The following is a 23,797-nucleotide window of genomic DNA, read 5'->3' on the forward strand; positions in this document are numbered from 1 at the left end:
TGCTCAAACTTCACCTGTGGTCAAGGTTCCAGCACCTGTGCACACGTGCGTGGCCTGCACTCACCTCCAACATTGCTTTTGTGCTTGTCATAGATCTCTCGCACTTTGCGGTAGCGGAAAGCCAGTTTTCTCATCCAGTCCACTCCTCCCTGTGTCCCCACTGCGGAGCTGTGATTGGCATTGTTTCCTGAGCCACTGAAGCCATCCGTGGAGAAACTGTAGTTACTAGAGCAGAAAAACAAACCTGTTACACAAGCTGCAGCAGCAGGCTGGCTGACATCCTCCTAACTGGTGGTTTTCTAGTTTCACACTCTGCCCATGGCTGATCAAGCCTCTGGGACCACCAGTCCTTCCCCCCATTGCAGACCGGTCCTCTCTACATAATGGGCCTGTTCCTCAGCACCAGTGAAGATGGGAACTGTGTGTGCTCACTGGGCAATTTACCTCAATGCTCAACAGGTCTCACCACTGCACCTGAACCACTGCATTCAAAGTGTGAGACTATTCCTCTTGCACTCCCTCAACTACAGAAACCATCTTCTTCTCCCTTGGCTAACACCTCCCAGTTATATAGCATTATATATAACAGAGCAGAGGGATAGCTCAGTGGTTTGAGCACTGGCCTGCTAAACCCAGGGTTGTGAGTTCAATCCTTGAGGGGGCCATTTCGGGATCTGGGGCAAAAATTGGGGATTGGTCCTGCTTTGAGCAGGGGGTTGGGCTAGATGATCTTCCAACCCTGATATTCTATGATTCCCCTTTAATCACCAGGCCTCAGTAATCAAATGTAATCACTCTCTTTTCATAGGTCTCACCCTTCTCAACCCTCCACTGGGGAGACAGGCAGCACTCCACGCAGCGTCCCCAGTACAGTCTCAACCGGTCAAGAGGGGGCAGTACTATTACCCTCTTTGCTTTACTGGAAATGCCTCTCCACACACACACACTGGCACTTGTGTTTGCACCAAGGCTTTCTAAATAAGTCACTTTCCCTTTTTTCACTGCTGAGCTTGCCACATTTCTTTGAGACATTGGGGTTGTTGTTTTTTAAAGTGAAAAGTTCTAATAAAGTTGTTTAAATTCACAGACATGTATCTAGAACCTAAACTACATAAAAGCTATGTCTGAGAATCCCTCCTGGGTTTAGGGCATCTCACTAACCTCACTTTGCACTTCAGATCATATTGTATTGAGATGCACAAGCCAGAGACTGCCTATAGTAGCCCATTAGCTACCTCCCTCATTTGGTGACTCCCCATTAAGACCTTGCTACCTCTCAGCCAATGTGTTCCAGTTTTCTTTGCAGCTGCTTTCTGACTTCCTTGCTTTCATTGGCTTCAATACAAAAAGGTTTCACTGAAATCTAGTTAAGTTTCATTTACTGTGTTACCGGTCTCCCTCCGGCCAGCAGATTTGTCAACTGCAGTCTAGGTTTACTGAGTCCATGCTGCTTACTACACATAATTCTTTCTTCTAGGTATTTAGACAATTTTTTTCATTATTCAGTCCAAGATTGTCTGGTACTGTTTTACACCCAGACTAACGTGTCAGTAGGGTTCCAAGTCTCCCATTAAATAGACTGTCATTTCTACTGTCAGGTGATAGGGTACAATTTCCAAGGTAAGGACATGCCATTATAAATACCGTCAGTGGTATTCTCTAGCCTGTTTCATGACACTTCACACCTTGTTTGTTTTTTTTGCACCGAGTCGATGCACTCACAGACATGACCACAACCATAGCCTGGTCTCTTTTTCTGAAGGCTTAATTTGGAAGCCAAAGTAGTTCAAATTATTCCTTTCAATGTGCTTTTCCCTGAACTTGTCAATACCGAAGTTCATCTGCCAGCATGTTCCTCAGTCACCTAGTTGTGTTAGGTTGCTCTGAAGTTCCTTGCAGTCTTCTGTGACTGTTTTAACTTAATTATATTGGTGTCACTTATTTAATGGTCCAACTGTAGTTACAGCTCAGACCGACTCCTGTGTGTTACATGAGCCCAGATCACAAAAAGCCTCTCCTCTTGTGTGCTCTACAGCTAGCTACACCCAGAAGCCTTTGTGTAAGGAGTCAAGAGGCTGCTTTGCTAAACTCTATCCCAGCTGACCAGTTTCCATGTGAGTAGCTGAAATTTTAGCAATTTGTCTTTGGTTTCTCTCAGCATTGTGCACTTGCTCTCATTACCCTAAATTTGGGTAAACTGGGAGAGAGGGGGAAAACACTTTCTGAACCCTCTATGGCTGCTTCATCTCTTTGTGGACAGTTTCTTTGGCGTAAATTCAATCAAGACAATTTGCAAAGACCATCATGTATGGAGGGGCAGCAGCCAGCCCAAAACCGGACTGCAGAGTGGCCTGGCGAGAGGAGAGCTGCCTGTATGGGGGGAGATTCAGGCCTAGCAAGTGTGAAGGACACTCCCGCCAGGTAGAAGAAATGAGATGCCAGGCCCCCCCGCCTCCATCCCCCAAGGAGAAGCACAGATATCACCCAGACTGCTGCACCCATCTTGTCTCCTCAATACTGTCCTAATATTGCTTTACTGTGAATCAAGGTGTAGAGTTGGCCCAGGGAAAGCAGGAAGCTTAGATTAGGAGATGGCCCCTCTATGATAAAATGTAAGAACCACCAACAACGGAGTAAGCCTGTGCTGGCCAAAATGATCTAGAAGGTCTTTCTAGCTTGTATCAACCATTCACCCTAGGTCACAGCTGCACGGCATCATGTCAAAGACTCTGGCAGGACTTTCAGAGGGCAAGATCTCAGACTTGGAGCCTGCTCCTCAAGTTTACCCAGTTTCAACCACCAGATAGTACAACAGAGTACACAAGTGGTTATGTTGGATTGTTTGGCTAAGTAGCTTCCCCTTCCCTCACAGCTTTTCTTGTAGTAAATCTCTCATACAGAGAAGCACTAAACCAGTTGCTCACTCCACACACTTCTTGAATATACCACCTTAAGTCTTGTCCATTGTCATCTGATGCAACATCTTCTACATGCACCTGGTCACACTCCTGTTCAAGACAAAAGACCCACAGATTGCTGAAGCTGAGGAATGCACTGATAGAACAGAAATTGGCTGGTTGTATGTGTACAAATCTTAGATTACCCAACAGGATTAGCAAACTGGTTTAGATGAAAGATGAAATCTTCCATCCTGTCTCCCAAAACAAACCTTTTTGAGGTTCAAAGAACTTCAGTTATCTTTGCCTCTCACATTTAAGATTTCATTCCTCAGCATCTCTGCACTTGCAAGTTCTGCCCAAGACTGGAACTTGAAGTACCAGAAATGTCTGGGCAGAGTTTGCTTCCATGACATTTCAGCTCAGGTTTGCGACTCAAAGGTTCAGAACATTTGAACAAATAACTGGAAATTGTTGGAGTTTACCCTAACTGAACTTCTGATGCTCATTTAGAGTGACAAAGTGGGTGAGGTGGAACAAATGTGAGTCCCACGCAGCATGTCCACGCTGCTGTTAGAAACCCACGACTGGCCCATGCCAGCTGACTCAGGCTCATGGGATTCAGGCTGTGGTGCTGTTTAACTGCAGTGTAGACTTCTGGGCTTGGGCCAGAGCACAGGCTCTAGGATCCTGTGAGGTAGGAGGGTCCCAGAGCTTGGGCTGCAGCCTGAGCCTGGAAGTCTACACTGCAATTAAACTCCCCCACAGCACCAGCCCAAGCCAGCTGGCACAGGCCAGCTGCAGGTGTCTGGCTGCAGTGTGGACATACCCACAGAGCTCTTCTTCAGGGTCTGGGAGAGGTACTCCAGCATCATAGCTAAATGCAAGGTGGAACAGATTGTACATATTGTAAGGGATAATTCAAGGTAGAGTGGCCCGTCACACCTCTGCAGTCACAGGACACAAAGAGGGGGTTAGTGGGTTACAGATTGTTATAAACAGCCATAAATCCAGCATCTTTGTTCCGTCCATGATTTTTACTGCCTAGCAGAGTTATGAATTTAAGCTCCAGAGGTGTTAATGTGCCACTCTTCCTTGAATGGTCCCTTAGAGTATGTACTACCTACTTATGCTAAAAAATCTGTTCAACCTTGAATTTAGCTGTGACAGTGGGAGTATCTTTCCCAGACCTGAAGAAGAGCTCTGTGTAAGCTTGAAAGCATGTCTCTCTCACCAACAGAAGTTGGTCCAATAAAAGACATTACCTCTCCCACCTTGTCTCTCTGATATCCTGGGCTGTATCAACATCTGCAGCTATACTGCATGAAGCTCATCTGTGACTTTCACCTTGGCTACCAAATCCACACTGTATTTTACAGTATCTTTGTGCAATGTTGAAACATCATCTGATCAATGATTATCCAAATCCAAATTAATTCCATCCCAATAAACCAGCCATGGAGACATGCCATCAACCTGTAATGTAGTGGCGATATTGCAAACAGCGCAGTGCTCAGTAGAGCAAAGAGCCCGTGCAGAATCATATCCCTAAATGCCCTTTTTCTTGAAAATTTTTCCCTTGCTGCTACCACTGGAGGTGATGGTAAGACCACGAGTATCAAAAAGTTCACTGGCCACTGTTGGCATTTTAACTACCTTGTGTAGACCTGAGCAGGCGAGGTCATGGGGCAGTTAAAACTACAGCTCAGTGCAATTTTTGGGGCAAATAGTAAATTGGCCAATAAATGCATTTTTCGGGGCACCAAACCCATTCGCAAATTTGGGTTGAATTTGGCAAAACAGTTTCAGCCAAAAAAAAAGCAACCCCAAACCTGAAAACAAATTTTGAAAATGTCAAAATACATTGATTTGACAAAAAGAAAAGGAGTACTTGTGGCACCTTAGAGACTAACCAATTTATTTGAGCATGAGCTTTCGTGAGCTACAGCTCACTTCATTTGACATTATTTCAAATGAAATGTTGGTTCGAATTGACGTTCAAAACCTTTGATTGAGCCAAATGAAATTTTTTCATTTTTTTTGTTTCGTCAAGTAAAACAGAGAAAATTCAGTTTTGGTTTGAAACTAACCTTTTTATTTTGTGTTTATAATGTTTCTCTTTGGACACCAAAAAAACTAGTCAGTCATTGGCTCGGTCTAATTAAAACACTGGTGGCTGCTTGCAGCCCAGTCTAAACTACTGATCCCAACATCGCTCCCCCATTTGAGCTGAACCAGTCGTAGCAAACATGAGGAATTGGAGGAAAGAGCCTAGTAGAGTCACCACCAGGAACCAGGGGAAATGCTGAATGTAGTGCAGGATACAAACCTAAGTGCAGAGTTCTCGTTGTTGTTGATGGGAATTGGGACCCACGGACCCCTTGGTGCCAACTGGCAGAGCGCACAGGGAGTGCAGGGTTTTACAGGGATCCCCTGGATCAGAGATCTGTACAATAGTTCACCAGAGGGTGGGATGTGAGATCTCTGCCAAGAGCCAGTAGTCCACTATGATTCCTAATAATCATAGTGAAATGTGTGTACAGATAATATTTAAGGCATTATGTATCTATGCTAAAAATTATGTTCTCAAAGTCTTGAAGTTAAGGAAGGTCACCAGGATGTGAGAGAGCTGGGACATGCTACTTTCAGGCAGGAGGTAACAGATATCTATCTCCCTGTCTGGCCATTTGAGTATTGTAGGTGAGTTGCTGATTGTTTTTAAGATATGTTTTTTCTGTAATACTTTTGTTCTGAATAAATAATACTTTATTTATTGCTGCTGCTGGGACAACCACAGTGAACTACAGGAGAAATTGCAGCTGAAATCCCCAGTCTAGAGGGAAAGACTCACAGGACTCTGCCCTGAGAAATGTCTCAGACCTTTAGCCATCAGCTAAGTGGGATGCCAGCAAAGAGGCTACAAAAGGGTCAGAAGTGCAGTAACGTCAGAAACTGTGACAGGTGGCAATAGGGAGATTATAGTCAATTCAAAATCCTCACTTCAATGTCTTTAATTAGCCCAAAGTGCATTTCCTACAGTAGTAACATCACAGAACATGTTTACACTTGTATCAAATTCATGTTAATGCAGCCAAGGTTACGCAATCTCTTATAAATGTCAAGGCAAAATCATTTATGTAGCTCTTTCTACCTTGGAACACTGAGTTGTTCCAAGAGAGGCTGTATTTTGGGCTTTACCATCTCAGACCATCCAGACTGAACTGTGCGGAGACCTGACAAGCATTATGAGCTGGAATGGTGACATAACTTGATTGCTTTCTTTGTAAAGCTCAAAGCCAAACAGGGCCAGTAGGAAATTAACAAAAAAATTACATTTTTGAAAACACTAATGAAAATTTTTGGCAGTTTTTCTAATATTTGCATTTTTTAAAGCAATTGTGGAGTACACCGAGATGCTCACACATGTAATAGCTCCTGGTTCCTGATCTAAACCCAGCAGCTATAGTGTTACCTTTTAAAAACAGAACTGTGTACTCAGGGGCAATGTAGACTAGTGTTTACAGTAAGAGACTAAATGTCAGTAAGATCAGATTTCTATTCCCAACCATTTATTTGCATAATCTGAAGTACTTCCATACCTCCTTGGGTAAGCCATATTTATTATATATAATATTCTAATTTATAATGAATTATTATGATTGGCTGGGCGAAGCGAGGCCTTACACACCTCAACAGCATTTCTGTATTTGTCAATTAGAGCAGGCTGATTGACTGAGTGCATTCCATTTTGTATGATCTTGGCTCACACACCAGCTTTGTTCCTGTACAACTTTAGTTCTGGTAGATGCTATTAGATTTTCATATTAAGTTCTGCTTCACACTTGTGTTTGTCATTAGAAATAGTACTCTCATCCAGAAGTTTCTGATGTTTAGGTTCCTGAACAAACAACTGGCACATACCTCTAAGTCATTGAAAAATAAGTGTGTGTCGGCCACTTCGAAAATCATCTCCTCCATTGTCAGACCTGAGCCAATCACTAGAGTTGGGTCCTGGAAAACAGGACAGAGAAAGAAAATTTTGCCCTGGTTCTGTACTAAGTAGAAATAAACCTCTTGCCAAAGAAGTTTCACAGGATTCCCACTGGATCCTAAGGCTAGAATGTGCTAGCATGGGTTTTTTTTCATACCATTCAATTGTATGGATTGTAATATCCAAATATTGTGGGCACTTGAAGAAAAGCCAGATTCTAGTAAAGTATCAAAGCAAAACAAATCAAACTCCAGTGCTGTGCAGTTTGGACAGATACACTTCCAGCAGCACAACAGAAAAATTATTTGTGATTGTTTAGTATGTTTCAGAGAGGCTCTATTTACCTTCACTCTATATTGGAAACACACTGATTCATACTAATGACAGGGACATGTTTTGTTAGTTACAATGAAGTGACCACACAATAAAAAAAGCAAGCTTAATGTGCTTTATATTTTGAAAATTATATAGCAGCTGTAATACTGACGTATTTTTAAAATGTAAAACAAAACAGTTATTTTTAGTTTACATTTAAGCACTTAAAATATTCGACAAATGAAACCTCCAAATGATGAAAGTTATTAAATGATCTCAGTGGAAAGGGGCTGAAATTACAGAGTGCATGATCCTTAACTTCTGCCAACATCTGCACTTCAAAAATACATCAATTCATAGCCTTGTACTTAATTAAAATGAATGTGTTTGCAGTCTTTACCTCCTAGCTCTGTAGGTACTTGATCCAGTATTCTCTTCTTTGAAGTGGTTACCCCTTTGTTCAAATAAAAGGGGAGGTCACTTACCTGTAACTGGAGGTTCTTCAAGATGCGAGGTCCCTATTGTGTATTCCCCTGAGGGTTACGTGCATGTGCCCAGAGCCAGAGCTTTTCAAAATAGTGTTCGTCAGTCTGTGCTCGTGCCTTTGCATTGCCTCGTGGTTTTGCCTGAGGCGACAAAGGGTAGGGTGGACCAACTGCATCTCAAGTTCCTTCTCTACCGCAGAGGGGAAAGAGGGTGGGATTGGAATACAGACAGGAACCATGCATCTCAAAGAACATCCACTTACAGGTACGTAACCTCCACTACTATTACTTCTTCTTGTGACGGTCGTTACTGCATTCCACTGAGGGTGATGAACAAGCAGTTCCTATATAGGAGGAGGGTGCGAGGAAGATGACAGAGAACCGGGGAATGGAGGACTACTGCATTGAATGAGGTGTCCATTGCAGAATCGTGCAGTAAAGCATAATGAGAAGAAAAGGTGTGTTCCAAACTCCATGTGGCCGCCTTACGTATGTCTGCAAGGGGCACATTGTGGAGTATGGAGGTAGTTGATGCTTGCACACTATGGTATGGGCCCATATCCCAGCTGGTGGGGACCGTTCCGATAACTGATAGCAGAGCGTAACACATCCTGAGACCCACTTTGAGATTCTCTGGGTGGAGATGGTCTGGCCTTTAATTGTCTCCACTATGGCAACTAATAGTCTAGGAGACTTCCAGAAGGGCTTCGTTCTCTGTAGGTAAGAGGCCAGGGTCCTATGGACATTGAGGGAGTGAAGCTGCCATTCCTCATTTGAAGTGTGTGGTTTGGGAAGGAAGGTTGGCAAATGTATAGGTTGACTGAAGTGGACGCAGGAAACCACTTTTGGTAGAAATTTAGGATGCAAGCGCAGCAAAACTATATCCTTATGAAAAGTGGTGAAAGAGGGGTTACCATCATGGCTCCCAGTTTGCCAACTCTTCTTGCAGAGGTGATCGCCACCAGGCAAGTGACCTTCATAGAAAGAAGAGAAAGTGGCGGACCATAGGTAGCATACGAATCCTCAGACTCAGAGGAACGGGGATGGGAGGGGGGGATGGAATGGGGAATGTTGTAGGAACATGACCAGAAGGAGGCAGATCTGATGTAGGAGAGGGGGTCCTCTTAGCAGGCGAATGGACCCAGGGGTGAAAGTAAGTTAGAGGACTTACCGGTACGCCAGAGTCCTAAGCAGGGGGCGTGGCCTCAACTGGAAGAGGTGTGGACTTAAATCCCCGGGCCCTTTAAATCTTGATTTAAAGGGCCAGGGCTCCAGCTGCAGTAGTGGCGGCTGGGAGCCCGTGGCCCTTTAAATCACCCCCGAGCTACCAGCTGCAGAGGCAGCTGGGAGCCCCGGGGCTCAGGGGTGATTTAAAGGGCCCAGAGCTCCAGCTGCTGCTACCGCAGCGGAGCCCTGGGCCCTTTAAATCACTGAGGAGCCCTAGGGACTCCCGGCTGCCACTGCTACCCCAGGGCTCTGGGCTCTGGCAGAGCTTTAAAGGGCCTGGGGTTCCGCTGTGGTAGCAGCTGCCGGAGCCCCGAGTCCTTTAAATCCCCGCCTGAGCCCTGCTGCCCGAGCCCCGGGGTAGGGGTGGGGGGGCTCTGGCAGGGATTTAAAGGGCCCCAGGGCTCCAGCCGCCACTACCGCCCTGGCCCTTTAAATCCCCTCTGGAGCCCCACCACCACTACCCCAGGGCTTCGGCAGCAGGGCTCCAGCGGGGATTTAAAGGGCCGGGGCAGTAGCGGTGGCTGGAGCTCCGGGGCTCTTTAAATCCCTGCCAGAGCCCCCCCACCCCTACCTCAGGACTCGGGCAGCAGGGCTCAGGCGGGGATTTAAAGGACTTTGGGTCTCCAGCCGGCGCTACCGCCCCGGCCCTTTAAATCCCCTCCGGAGCCCCACCGCCGCTACCCCAGGGCTCTGGCAGCAGGGCTCAGGCAGGGATTTAAAGGGCCCCGGGAGGGTATCGGTGGCTGGAGCTCCAGGGCCCTTTAAATCCCCGCCTGAGCCCTGCTGCCCGAGCCCCGGGGTAGCGGCGGCGGGGCTCTGGTGGGGATTTAAAGGGCCCTGGGGGGGCAGGGGGTAGCAGCGGCTCGAGCTCCAGGGCCCTTTAAATCCCCGCCACAGCCCTACCGCTGCTACCCCAGGGCTTTAAATTGCCCTCTCAGAAAGTCGGTCCTGGTACGGCGCACTGGCTCTTACCGGTACACCGTACCGGGGCGTACCGGCTTACTTTCACCGCTGAATGGACCAGAACATGCAGAGACCTTATCCATTCTAGGGCACACAGTTTGCGAGGCCCAAGAGCACATCCATTTCTCCCTGGCTTCAACGGCACCTGGTCCATGGACGGAAGCAGGGCCATAAGGTGAAAGGGGGGTTACCATCATGGCTCCCAGTTTGCCAGCTCTTCTTGCAGAGGTGATTGCCACCAGGCAAGTGACCTTCATAGAAAGAAGAGAAAGTGGCGGACCATAGGTAGCATATGAATCCTCAGACTCAGAGGAACATGGGGGTGGTTGGGGGGGAGGTGGTGGTGGTGGATGGAATGGGGAATGTTGTAGGAACATGACCAGAAGGAGGCAGATCTGATGTAGTAGAGGGGGTCCTCTTAGCAGGCGAATGGACCAGAACATGCGGAAACCTTATCCATTCTAGGGCACACAGTTTGTGAAGCCCAAGAGCACATCCAATTCTCCCTGGCTTCAACGGCACCTGGTCCACGGACGGAAGCAGGGCCGTAAGGGGGCCTGCCTCAGTATGGACAATTCACGCTGTACCAGCAAAGCCATTGCAGGAGGAAATGCCTGGTTCAGGAACCGGGACTGGTGGATCTGGCGAACGATGCAACTTCTTGTCACTCTTGTGGGCTCCACCATGGCTGGAACTCATGGCAGTGTAGTCTTTTTCTTGGATCTGGAGGAAGACTTACTGCCATGCTTGTGTGTTTCATGGCCAGGCCCCAGCATGGGGTTCATAGTGCTGGTACAGGTGAAACCGGACTGGGACTCTGCAGCAGGGGGTGCACTCCTGGATTGCTCAGGCCGATGTACGGGGGCAAGGGAGGGTCCGACTGCGGTCCCATGGCAACCTCCATGAGGTGCTTCTTAGGGCACAGAGAAGTCTGGCCTTCCTGGGTGCGGGCAGGGAAGGAGAAGCATGCACATAACCCTCAGTGGAATAACAACAGGACCATCACTCCGAGAAGAAGCAGTATGCATTTTCTATTTCTTTCACCTACAATTAATGTATACTTATTGATAACATTTATGATCTTACCTCTGAGAAAGAGGTAAGACAATATTACCTTTCCATATTTCTGGGCGTACGACCCTGTGAGAAGGGAATGGAAAATGATGATGGTCTCATCCAAGTCCCATAGAAAGACTCGCTGGGAAAGGAATTACAAAAGGAGGTTAATCTTGGAATATTCCAAGTGCCATGCTGCAGCAAACAGCAAAATCATAGAAATGTAGGGCTGGAAAGGACCTCAAGAAGTCATCAAGTCCAACCCCCTGCACTGAGGCAGGACCAAGTAAACCAAGACCATCCCTGACAGGTGTTTGTCTGATTTGTTCTTAAAAACCTCCAATGACAGGGATTCCACAACCTCCCTTGGAAGCCTATTCCAGAGCTTAACTACCCTTATAGTTAAAAAGTTTTCCCTAATATCTAACCTAAATCCCCCTTGCTGCAGATTAAGCCCATTACTTCTTGTTCTACCTCCACTGGACATAGAGAATAATTGGTCCTCATCCTTATTACACCAGCTCTTAACATATTTGAAGACTTATCAGTTCTCCCTCAGTCTTCTTCTCTCAAGACTAAACATGTCCAGATTTTCCTCACGGTCAGCTTTTTCATAATTTTTATTGCTCTCCTCTTGGACTCTCTTCAATTTATCCACATCTTCCTTAAAGTGTGGCACCCAGAACTGGACACAGCACTCCAGCTGAGGCCTCACCTGTACCAAGTAGAGCGGGACAATTACTTCCTGTGTCCGATGATATGTCTACACGTAAAAAGCCACATGGCGCAGCTGAGCTGCTGTAGCGCTTCTGTGCGGACACACACTACAGCGAAGTAGTTAATCTACCTCCCTGACAGGCAGTAGCAAGGTTGATGAAAGAATTCTTCTGTTGACCTAGCAGTGTTTACGCCAGGGATTAGGTTGACATAGCTTCATCTCTCAGGGGTGTGGATTTTTCACACCCTTGAAAGTAGCAGCTATGCAGAGGTATGTTTGTAGCGTAGACCAGCCCTGACATATAACACTTTTTTTTAACAGTCCCTAGCATAATACCAACTGCCCCACATTGTTGACTCATATTCAATTTATGATCCACTAAAACTCCTAGATCCTTTTTAGCAGTTATTCCCCATTTTGAGCTGTGCATTTGATTTTTGCTTTCTTACTTTGCACTAGTCTTTACTGAATTTCACCTTGTTGATTTCAGACCAGTTCTGAAATATTGTATTGAATTCTAACCCTGTCCTTTAAAGTGCTTGGAACCCCTCCCAACTTGGCATTGTCAGCAAATTTTATACGCATACTCTCCATTATCCAAGTCATTAATGAAATATTGAACAGTACCACACCCAGGACTGATCCCCGCGGGACCTCACTTGAAACACCCTACCAGTTTTACAGTGAACCACTGATACATACTCTGACTAGTCTTTCAATCATTTGGGCACCCACCTTATAGGAATTTCATCGTGACTACATTTTCTGAGTTTGCTTATGAGAATGTCATGTGGGACTGTGTCAAAAGCTTTACTAAAGATCAAGATATATCTATTGCTTCCTCCTTAATCACGAGACCAGTAACCCTAACAAAGAGAGAAATTAGGTTGGACTGGCATAATTGTTCTTGAAAAATCCATGCTGGCCATTCCTCATAACCTTATTATCCTCTAGGTGCTTACAAAAGGATTGCTTAATAATTTGTTCCAATATTTTCCCGGGTACCAAAGTTAGTCTGACTGGTCTATAATTCACCACATCCTCTTTGCTTCCCTTTTTAAAGTTAGGTACTAAGGTTTGCCCTTCTCCAGTCCTCTGGGACCTCACCTGTCCTCCAGGAGTTCTCAAAGATAATTGAAACAGTTCCAAGATTCACAAAAAGAAAAGGAGTACTTGTGGCACCTTACAGACTAACCAATTTATTCCAAGATTGCTTCAGCTAGTTCCTTAGGTACCTTAGGATGAAGTTCATCAGGCCATGCCTGCTGTGTCACCCACTTTGTGGTTAGGTGGAGTGTCCCCTATAGGAATGGCCCACTGCTCTTTTATCAAGCTCCATCAACAGTGTGTCTTAGTTTTGTGCCTCTGGTTAGAGAGACGCATTTCTGGACTTCCAGTGTTCCTCCCGTTTTTTACCCAATTATCCCAGCCCCTTTCCCCCGCCAGAAAGGGGAAGCGAGACACGCTGGCCTGACTGCTCTTCCAAAGTGACTATTCAGGAAACCAGACTGTTCACTTACTTCCAGTTCACTGTCCTGAGGGGAGGAGGTATCTGCTTTCCTCTTGCCCCTGTTTTTCCCAGCCATGTTTTTCCTAGTCTGCTCATCTAACTCTTTACTGGCTGTTGCTCTTGGCAAAGATGGACTTGTGGATGGATCTCCTAGAAGAAACACACAACACTGTTCCCATCTCATGATCATACAAAACGAGCACCCAGTCCCAACACATCTCTCCTCCTGACAGCTCTTGGCCATATACTAGAGTCAGAAAACAGGAGATGTTATTGCACCTCATTGAGGCACCAGGAGTTGAACACTACATAGAGCAAATGCAAAGTTTCTCTGTCCAGTCATGTCAATACACACCCATCTCCCCAGTCAATTCAGTAGTAAGCCATGATGGGGGTGAAGTCAGACGGTACGTCTACACTGCGGGCCCAGGTCAGGTGTCTCAGGCTTGTGGGGCTTGAGCTATGGGGCTAAAAACTGAATGTAGACACTTGGGCTGGAGCCCAGGCTCTGAGACCTCACAAGGAGAGGGCCTCAGAGCCTGGGCTCCAGTCTGAAAGTCAACACTGCAATTTTTACCCCCACAGCCCAAGCCCTGCAAGCCTGAGCCAATTGCCCTGGACTCTGAGACTCTGTGCTGTAAGTTTTTTATCACAGTGTAGACATACCCAGGAATGAATGCTGCAGGGTGGGTACCAGGTACAAGATCAATGACAGAGTTCCTCCAGCCACTTAAGAATTGTACAAAGAACACAACCCCTCCTCTGCCTTGCTGCTATTAGAGCTACTTCAATTTAAGTTTCATTTTAAAAATTGTAACTCAATATTTTTAGAAGGTTCCTGCAAGAAAGAGTTCTCTCGGAAAGATTCGGACCCATTTTAGAGTACACTTATTATTAAGTTAGTTCATTTAACATCTCGTTTCCCCCAGGTTCCCGGGCTAGTTGGGTGCCTTTCCTAACTGCCCGTCCCCCAGAACCCAGCTGCCACTCAGCAGCGGTTAGTACTTTGTACTACTTTCGATGCAGTGTGAAATAGGAGAGACTCAACAGGGAGTATTAAACCACCACTGTTTAATTAACTGTTGCTGGAGGGCCAACAGACCTTGCTGAAAAGGCAGCAGGTCTAACAGGTGAGGAGCAATGGCAAGCATTAATTTCCCTCTTTAAGGTATTTTAAGCTACTGAACTCGGAGCCCTAAATCTAAAATCAGATTTTTTTAAGCAGCAGCTAGTTAAACTCAGCCCCACAATTGCTCAGCCTTTGCCAAGCAGCCTAGCCAGGCTCTGGCCTAACGCTCCTCCCACAGTGGCACTTCCAAAGGGAAGCCACCACTGCCCTCTCAATCCTTCTGTGAGCGGCTCAGGAAGCAACAGAACCATCTCTACCCCTGTAGGAGAGGGACGTGGGCTTTTTGGTGATGAGGTCCCAGTCATGCACTATTGTGAGTTGAATCATGACATGACATCAGCAGAAAAGGTCATCCAGCCAACAGGAAAACAGCTTTGGACCAACAGTTAAACCCTTCTTGGTTACATTTTCTGCTTCTTTTAACTGACAAAAGCCTGCGGATAATTAACAGGACGCACAAAGACATTTATATATGAAATGCTTTCTGGAAATTCCCTTTTCCTGGTTTCTACCTTAGATCAGTGAGGAAATTTCACCCAATAATTCCAGCATGAAGGCCAATGAGTTGTAGTTAAATTAAGGCATTTCTTTTAGAAGGACATCTGATCTTGATTTAAAGATTCCAAATGATGGAGAATTTACTACATTGCTTGGCAATCTGTTTCAATGGTTAATTACACTCACTGTTAAAAAGAAATGTACATCTTAGTTCCAGTTTGAACTTTGCTGACCAACCCCCCTGCCACTGGATCTTGTTATGCCTTTCAATGTTAGATTAAAGAGCCTGCTACAATCAGAAATCTTGTCCCTGTAAATATTTATAGACAAGTGACAAGATGAACAGGTTGAGCTCCTTCACTCACTAACTGCAAGGCAGGTTTTCTAGGCCTTGAATCATTCTTACAGCTTTTCTCTGTTTTTAAAACATCCTTCCCCTCTTGGTGCCTCATTTTCCCAGCTCTACAATGTGAGTTTTGAAAAGTGCTTTCACATCCTCTGACAAGGCTGCCAATTTCGGTTGGACATATTCCTGAAGGTTTCATCAAATGACAATCTTTAATTAAAGATTGATCTTTAATTCCTGGAGATTCCAGGACAATCTTATCCCTCTGATGAGAGGATTTCTACATATGAAATCTCTGTGTGTGACTATGACACATACTAGGGGATAGGACACTTCATAGCTCATGAAGGCTGAGTCCATTACACCCACCAGGGGCTCACTGTATCCCTCCATCAGCTCCCTGTGGGCCACCCTCCCACCCCCCTCTACTTTAAGGACTCCCAGCAACTCTCCCACACACCCCTCATGCCAGGGGCTCTGTGTGCCCCCATTTCCTCCTCCCTCTATACCAGGGTCCCCCATTAACCCCCAAGTCAGGGGCTGTGTGCACACCCTCCCCCTTCTACCCCACGTCAGGGGCTGTGTGCGCCACCATTTCTTCCTCCCTCCATTCCAGGATCCCCCATTCTGTCTCTTATGTCAGTAGTTTTGCCCTGTGTGTACCCCCATTTTCCTTCATACCAAGGTCCCCCTCCCAGCTGGGGTCCCCCAATCCCAAGGTGTTCACACCCCCCTTACTCCCATACCAATGTCCCCTATTCTTTTCCCCACTGGGATTTTCTGCTATCCCCTTCTTCCCCTCATATCAGGGGCGCTGTGTGTGCCCCCATTCTTCTCATCCCCAACCATGGCTCTGTATAACCCCCCACCTTTCCTCATCATTATTGTTTCTCTTCTTTATGTCTGGGAGCAAAGTCATTCAGGGTGTTAACACATTACACTCTATTGGGAGGGTGGGCAGAGATTAGATGTGGGGTACTGTTATGCTGGAAGATGCTCATCGGTATAATCTGCCAGTTCTTTGATCTACAGACAACTGCACAGGTGCATGAAGCTGTGGCTGTGCTAAACACACGGTAGGGGCTCCATGTATCCCCCATTTTCCCCTTCCCCCCAGCACAACAGGGCACACACTAATACCTAGAACATTTGCTGAAATTTGGAATTAATTGGACAGGGCATTCAGAAGTTATCCCGTGACAGACAGACAGACAAATGCCATCAAATTGAGCATAAGGCCTCAAGCTCAGCCAATAAAAATAAGTGCAAAGTGAGTGTTTCTTTTTTCCTCAGGATCCCTCCTCACAACCTTCCCAGACCCTAGCTTTCACCAGCTCATCCTACCATAGCCAAGGGAAGTGGTCATCATGGGGAAGCTGGGTCTATCAGAGTTAGAGAGAGGCAAAACATCTGCTAATTTAGAAATGAAAATGTCAGCTCCCCTTCCCCTGCAGAGCCTGGTTTAACTTTCATTTCCCTTCACTGAAGGGCCTTAGAAACAACTGATGGGAACACTCTGGGTATCGCTAAGAGCTAGAGGAACTGTCTGACACTTGGTCCACTGGGAAAGGAGTCTCTACTTAGCGCATGTTGGTTTCCCCTCACTAGAAGAAGAAAGTTGCTTCAGAAGCACTGGGAAACAAACGGACGTCACCATGGGGGGAAAAAGGCAACAAGCAGAGCTGCCTTCATCAGTGCCAGTTAATATGACAAAGGGGATTGGAGGAAGGAAAGGGAAGAATTTCATGTGGAATGCTGGGAAATAACTTGTTCTCATGCAGGTGACTTTCAGAGCTAAGGAATCCCAAAGTGCTTTGCACAACAGTGAGTTAGATGCCCGCAGTGCAGTGACACAGCTGCACTAGCCCATACATGAGAGCGGGAATGTTGGCCATCACCCCAAAGTTATCTTTAACTTTTATTTGAAGTGTTCCAAGGGATCTTTAATACCCACCTGACAGCAGCCACCAGAGACAGGCAGAAAGTTCTTTAGTTTAACGCAGATGGCACCTATAACCATATGACCTCCACAGTCTTCCGCATCATACTGAAGGGTGTGTAGTGGGAGAATAGGTTGCAGAATGGGTCAGAAAACCAGATATTTTAGGCCCAAAGGAGAAACAAAATGGCAAACATCCTTCTTTGAAAATGGATGGAGTGTGCTCTGCACACATCAACACACGATGCCCCTCGTTATACTTCTGAATTTCACTCCCCCAGGCCTGCCAGCATGCTGTATAACCGAGGGGGTCTGAAATCCACCCTACTAAAGCTGCAGCACTTACCAGAGAAAAGTCTCTGCTCCGTCCGCGTAGGCACCATGGCATTTGCTTTTTCAATTGGATATGTGGTGGTTGCTAACGTGGGACTCTCCATGCTGCTGTCTGCTGGTGCTATAACCCCGAAGCCAGAACTCGGATAGCATGGCTGGTACTGGCTTTGGCCGAGAATTGTGTAGGTAGGGTATTCCTATTCAAAGAAAGGATCAAATAAGGTAGGAAAAGGCTGTTCCTCAGAAAACACTGAAAACCAAATGGGCTGCTGGCCTAGAATGCCTTTGGGACGGAGACGCGCAAGCAAAAGCTCAGGCTCTCCCCCTTTTTGGCCCCCAGCACCATGAGAGCTCTATGGCAGAAAGAACTGGTCCCCAAAGGGGAAGGAGCAAGTAGGCAGACAGGATCACCCACTCCAGACTTATGGAGGGAGAAGAAACGGTGCTGCCTGCTAATGAATGGCTTTTAAATTCCAGCTATATCAGAAGGGTTCTCTCTCTCTGCTCACCATCTTGTCAGACTCTTTGGATGCATCACCTTCCCCTTTCCTTGCTGAGGGAGACTGAGAAGGGTTTAAAAAGCTGTGTGACTATATTCTTCACTGTAGAAGCTACACTTGAAAATTAGGTTGTCAATTAACTACATTGATCAGGGCTATAAAAAATCCACACCCCTGAGCAAAGTCGTTCAGCTGACCTAAGTCACTGTGTAGACAGAAGAATTCTTCCATCGACCTAGCTACTCCCACTTGGGGAGGTGGATTCCCTACATTACCAGAAGACCTCCTCTCAGTGGTGCAGGTAGCATCTACGCTGAAGCGCTCAAGTGGCATAGCTGTGCTGTTGTAGCGTTATAAGTGTAGACAAGCCATAAGCTAATCATAGTTATGCTACTTACACTTCTGTAATGCCTGCCACACAGGGATTTCAAATTAGAGGATTGGGCCAAAAGAAATCTGATGAGGTTCAACAAGGACAAGTGCAGAGTCCTGAACTTAGAATGGAAGAATCCCATGCACTGCTACAGACCAGGGACCGAATGGCTAGGCAGCAGTTCTGCAGAAAAGGACCTAGGGGTTAGAGTGGACAAGAAGCTGAATATGAGTCATCAATGTGCCCTTGTTGCCAAGAAGGCTAAAGGCATTTTGGGCAGTATAAGTAGGAGCATTGCCAGCAGATCGAGGGACGTGATCATTCCCCTCTACTCGGCACTGGTGAGGCCTCATCTGGAGTACTGCGTCCAATTTTGGGCCCCACACTACAAGAAGGATGTGGAAAAATTGGAAAGAGTCCAGCAGAGGGCAAGAAAAATGATTAGGGGGCTGGAACACATGACTTATGAGGAGAGGCTGAGGGAACTGGGATTGTTTAATCTGCGGAAGAGAAGAATGAGGGGGGATCTGATAGCTGCTTTCAACTACCTGAAAGGGGGTTCCAAAGAGGATGGCTCTAGACTGTTCTCAGTGGTAACAGATGACAGAACAGGGAATAATGGTCACAAGTTGCAGTGGGGGAGGCTTAAGTTGGATAGTAGGAAAAACGTTTTCACAAGGAGGGTGGTGAAGCTCTGGAATGGGTTATCTAGGGAGGTGGTGGAATCTCCTTCCTTTGAGGTTTTTAAGGTCAGGTTTCACAAAGCCCTGGCTGGGATGATTTAGTTGGGGATGATTTAGCTTTGAGCAGGGGGTTGGACTAGAGGACCTCCTGAGGTTCCTCCCAACCCTGATATTCTATGATTTGATCTCCAAGTGCTTTATGGTTACTGACCCTCACTTCTCTTTAAATTGACAGGGTGGGAAACTGAGGTACAGAGAAGTGAAGTGACTTGCTCAAGGTCCCAAAGGAAATCTGTGGTGGTCAGGAGAAGAATAGCTCTACTGACTCCCAGTCCTGTACTTTAACCACAAAACTAATTCTCCACACACAGTGAACTTGCTCTCTGTAAATCCAGTGCCCAAACAACAGAATTTTGAATTTACTTCATGCCCCAACTAGTCCCCATTGGCAAGAAAATGCTGTAGTGAACAAGGTCTGGGGACCATTTAAGGTGGGTTACAAATATTTAGCCTTAAAATACTCAGGAACTCTCAAGAAAATGAATAAATAGTTACACTCCAACTACTATGATGTCAGAATATTTGAAAACAAAAGCTACACCAGATGTGCCCAAGAGAAGAAAAGCTAGCAAGATGTTTTACCTGGTGTGAGATGCTGGCTACAGCTGGTGTTGAAATATTGACAACAGTCGAGGACGTGGAGACTGGGCTAGCACTGGTAGTTGATGCTGTAAAAAGGTAAATAAATCGTATTGTTAATACATTTTAATAATGTAAAAGGGAGAAGACCTATTGTAACCGTGAAGCTGTCACATTTCTAGCCCCAACTACACTCTAACTAACAGCTTCAACAGGGTTTGCCAGGACAATAGGGACGGAGCGTAATGTTTTAAAACTATGTTTTTATAATTCGCTATAGAACACTTTTCAAAAGGCCTTGCCTCCTCCATTCCTGTCACATAAAATAGTTCAAATTAGGTTAACTTGACATGTTTTTCTATTAATTTTTATTTCAAATTTTGGGACAACAAAGACCAGAACACAAGATGTATTTGTCTGTATTTGTTACAACAGATAAAAACAAATATATCTATACTAACAGTAAGAGATCTGAATAGCATTTAAATTAGCTCTGCTAACATTTTTATCCAACATTGTGGATGAGACCTTAAAATATTTGATCCTACTGAATTCAACAACTTCAGGAAATATTAAAACCCATTTAAGTCATTACATATAAAGCTACTTCATACTGAGAAACTGTTGGTATTTAACGTTTGAAATCCGTGTTAAATTATAAGTATTTTCTGGAAGAGGTCCCTTGAGATCACTGTTGACTGCAGCTCTGTGAGACAGACCATGCACTCACAGACACAGATTTACTAGTACGAATATTTTGAGGTGCTTAAGATTCTTAAGTTTTTCCCACAGCAACCAGTGTCCATAGAAGGGTTGCATTTTCAGACAATTTTAGTTCACCTGAATCCCTGGAGTCCCTCTGTGCCTCCCTTTGGGGACAGATGTAAATTAGCAGCACTTATGGTTTTCAAGTAGTAGAATAGTCAGATTAGACTGCGGCCTGCTTTGGGTCTCAGGAGGCCGAAACACAAAATGACAAGCCCAGTGAAATCCAAGTGTACACATTAGGTGCAATCAGAGAATGCTATTATGCCTCCGTCATGCTTGCCCAAACTCCATAAAAAACAAAGGTTCATGGCAGCACAGATTGTAAAGAGATCTTTGTGGAAACTGCACAGTATCACCCATCTTATCTCCTGCCATAAAAAAAATAAGAATTTTCTACAGATACCACCTGTGATGGAATCTCAGCACGAGACCAAAAAACAACCCAGGCTCTTCAATGGTTTGGTGTTTTCCCATCCTTGAGGGAGGCAGCAGAAGGGAAGAGCTCACACCAGGCCCTTCCTGGTCATCGCTTGCTGCCTGGTGAGTCTAGATGCTGCCCTTTGAGGATTCCAGTCAGTTCCTTCAATTTAGTAGGAGGTGAATCTCCCAGAAAGAAAAACTGATCCAAGATGTGCCTCAGAGAAAAAGGAAAACCCCGGTGCAAGAAAAAAATACCCAAGAAAGGAGACTTTCCCTCAGAGAGGTGAGTGAGAACCCTCCAAGATGACATCTCAAGAAACACAGAATGACAGTGAGGTAATTCTCTCTTCTCTAAAGACACCATTGGTGCAGGAATGCCACTCTGAAGAGGAAGCCCCAAGGAAAGAGGTGTTTAGCACATTTAGAAGACACCCTTTCTCAGAACAACGCACACAGCGCAGCTGTCTGGAAATGCTCCTCACCAACCCAGAAGCAGAACTCTGCAATGGATCCTGTGGATGCCTCAGAGGAATTTCATCACCTTGGGATTCCTGTGCCCAGACAGAAACCTTAGCAAGGAAAGGGGAAGATGGGGAACAACTGCACAAGGCGATGTGTTCTTGGAGAAAGAGAACCAACTATTTATAGTGAGCTCCACTCAGGTGGAATCTCTCAATGGAAAACACCTAGTGCCCTACCCTACCTCTGCTACACCCACACTGGCAGAGCCATTGGCCCCTTGCAGAATCCATTAAGACCTACAGAAACTCCTTCAAAAAGTCGGTGGGGAGGAAAATCTGATTCCTGCTCCCAGTATGGAACTAGAAGAAGCCTGAGAGCCTGCGAAGTGGGGGCAGATGGTTGGGGAAGCTGGTCAGGAAACCAGGCAACCAGGACATCTGTAGGATCCTCTGGGGAAACCTGCAAAGCTTAAGAGCTCTGGAGGGCTACAGGAGTCACTAGGGCCAAGGTAAGGCGGAGTCCTTGGGCTGCTGCTGCGCCCCTGCTGTTCACGGGTCCCCATGGGGCACACTGCAAATCCCTCACCTTGGTGAACAGTACAGAACAGGTCTGTAACACTAGGCATACCAGGATGTTCTATCTTTATCTCGAGTCCCAGGACTTGCCCTTGCCTACCTCATGGGATCAAAGAAGCATCTCGGATTTGAGCAAGAAATTGTCTAATGGCCACAGGCCACACACACACTTTCCGAAGTTGAAATAAAGATTTTTGAGGAGTTACAGGGGAGGCCAAGATCAGGCTTACAACGGAAAGCAAGTCTCAGCCTTAACCAGGGACAGGAGGCTGCTGCTCCATTAAAATGGATCAAAGAAACTATAGAAAGGAAAAAAACATATTTGGATTCTGGTAGCAACACAGACAATCTCCCCTTCATGCGTTCTCTTGTTACCCAACACCCTGAGGATATCGCCTGGTCACGGCCCACCTGTTTACACGTTGTAATGTACCAGGTCTCTAAACAGGGTTATACTCAATTGCATCAGCAATACTCTTTCAGCAACCGCCGGACACAGGTTACCCTGAGGGTCAACAACTCTTCTGTGTGTGCCACAAATACAGCAACATCGTTCTGCCATGCTGACGTGCCAAAAGGAACTATCCCCAGGTCCCATGTTTAAATGGAGTCACAGAGGTTTGTGTCTTCCTTTTGTTACCCTTCCCCTCCACCCCCGGTTTTCTTTACTTCTCCCTCCTGTTTCCAGATTGCTTCTCCAGACCCTGAATCTTCACCGTCCCCCTCACTGCTCCATTCACCCCAGAATGCTCTGCTTCAACCATCCTAAAATGCCCTATCCTGCTCTGCTTCACATGCTAGTAACAGAGAGCAGAGCAGGGAAGTGGAATTGACAAATTTTGTAAGTTTGACTTGGCTGCTTTGCTCCTACATGGAGTGAAGCAGTGGGGGAGGCAAGGAGCAGTAATTCCTTCTACATCTGACCACAGTGGTTCGTGCCCACTCTGGCATGCAGGGTAGGAGTTGTGGGTTCCCGGGTTAGATCTAAAGGATACACATTAGCAAAATTAGCTCAAAGAAAATCATCTGCTTTTCAGCTCCAGGGGGAGCTTTTATGTTCACCTGAGTACACTACCCAAGTCTGCGAAGTCAGTAAGTGCACCCGGGCATTCACCAGAGTCCTGAGCCATGGCATTACTTAGGCAGAAGTCTGAAGACCAAAACATACAGAATTTGGACTACAATACATATCAACTGGGCCAATAATACAGCATAACCACATACCACTGAATACATATTCTCCTGTGAGTTCAGTCAGGTTTTTAGGGTTTGTTTTAAAGAACATTTATTCTAAATAAATTATGCTTAAGTAACATTAAGACTCTAGCTGCCACCTTATCTTCCTCAGACCCTTTGACTCTGAAGTCATCAAACAGTCTGTTCTACTAATGTGTTTTCCCATTCCTCCAGCTCTGCCCTTGATCCTTTCCAGTTTGGATTCTGCTCTTTCCACTATATTAACGGCCTCCCCAGGATCACCACTACTGGCTTTCTAATAGCTACATCTACAGGGATCTGCCCTCATCTTTCTTGCTTTCTCTTACTTTTGACACAGCTGATCATGTTCTCTTCCAATCTCATCTATTGTGTCTGTCTGAGATCTCTGGCATCTCCTCTTCCCTGGCTGACTGCATCTTATTCTGCAGCATGTCCTTTAATAGGGTAGGAGCAGCTGTCTCTTAGTGTCCCAAATAGACCTGTTCTCAGCATCTGCCTCTTCTCCTCTCCCAGTGACCGTAACTTCTTGATACTTTCGACAATCATCTCTATGGTGAGGTTACCAAATCTACCGCATTCACTCCAAAAACTGACCTGATCTTTCCTCCTAACCCCACCATTCAGTCTCCCTTCCTTTTCTGTCTACACTGACAACTTCTCCCTCCCTCTCTTCCAGGCTCATATCTCAGTGCTCCCTCCAACTCCCAGCATCCAGTGCCTTGTTAAATTCTAAAGTTTTTCTTCCTAATATC

General features: G+C 45.9%; 1 protein-coding gene across 6 annotated transcripts in view; it reads right to left on the bottom strand.

Annotated features, from left to right (window-relative positions):
* Positions 1 to 23,797, bottom strand: part of EYA3 (EYA transcriptional coactivator and phosphatase 3) — a 140,109-nt gene that overhangs the window by 13,737 nt on the left and 102,575 nt on the right. For all 6 annotated transcript variants that reach the window (XM_073317485.1, XM_073317489.1, XM_073317486.1 and 3 more), the window contains 7 exons: positions 19,606 to 19,691; positions 17,421 to 17,604; positions 13,173 to 13,312; positions 10,993 to 11,076; positions 6,819 to 6,908; positions 2,950 to 3,008; positions 65 to 225 (listed from right to left, as the gene is read on the bottom strand). In XM_073317485.1, the coding sequence (XP_073173586.1) occupies positions 65 to 225; positions 2,950 to 3,008; positions 6,819 to 6,908; positions 10,993 to 11,076; positions 13,173 to 13,312; positions 17,421 to 17,604; positions 19,606 to 19,691 (804 nt within the window). The remainder of the gene's footprint in view (positions 1 to 64; positions 226 to 2,949; positions 3,009 to 6,818; positions 6,909 to 10,992; positions 11,077 to 13,172; positions 13,313 to 17,420; positions 17,605 to 19,605; positions 19,692 to 23,797) is intronic.

This window comes from Lepidochelys kempii, chromosome 19 (assembly GCF_965140265.1).
Source record: "Lepidochelys kempii isolate rLepKem1 chromosome 19, rLepKem1.hap2, whole genome shotgun sequence".
Classification (NCBI taxonomy): Eukaryota; Metazoa; Chordata; order Testudines; family Cheloniidae; genus Lepidochelys; species Lepidochelys kempii.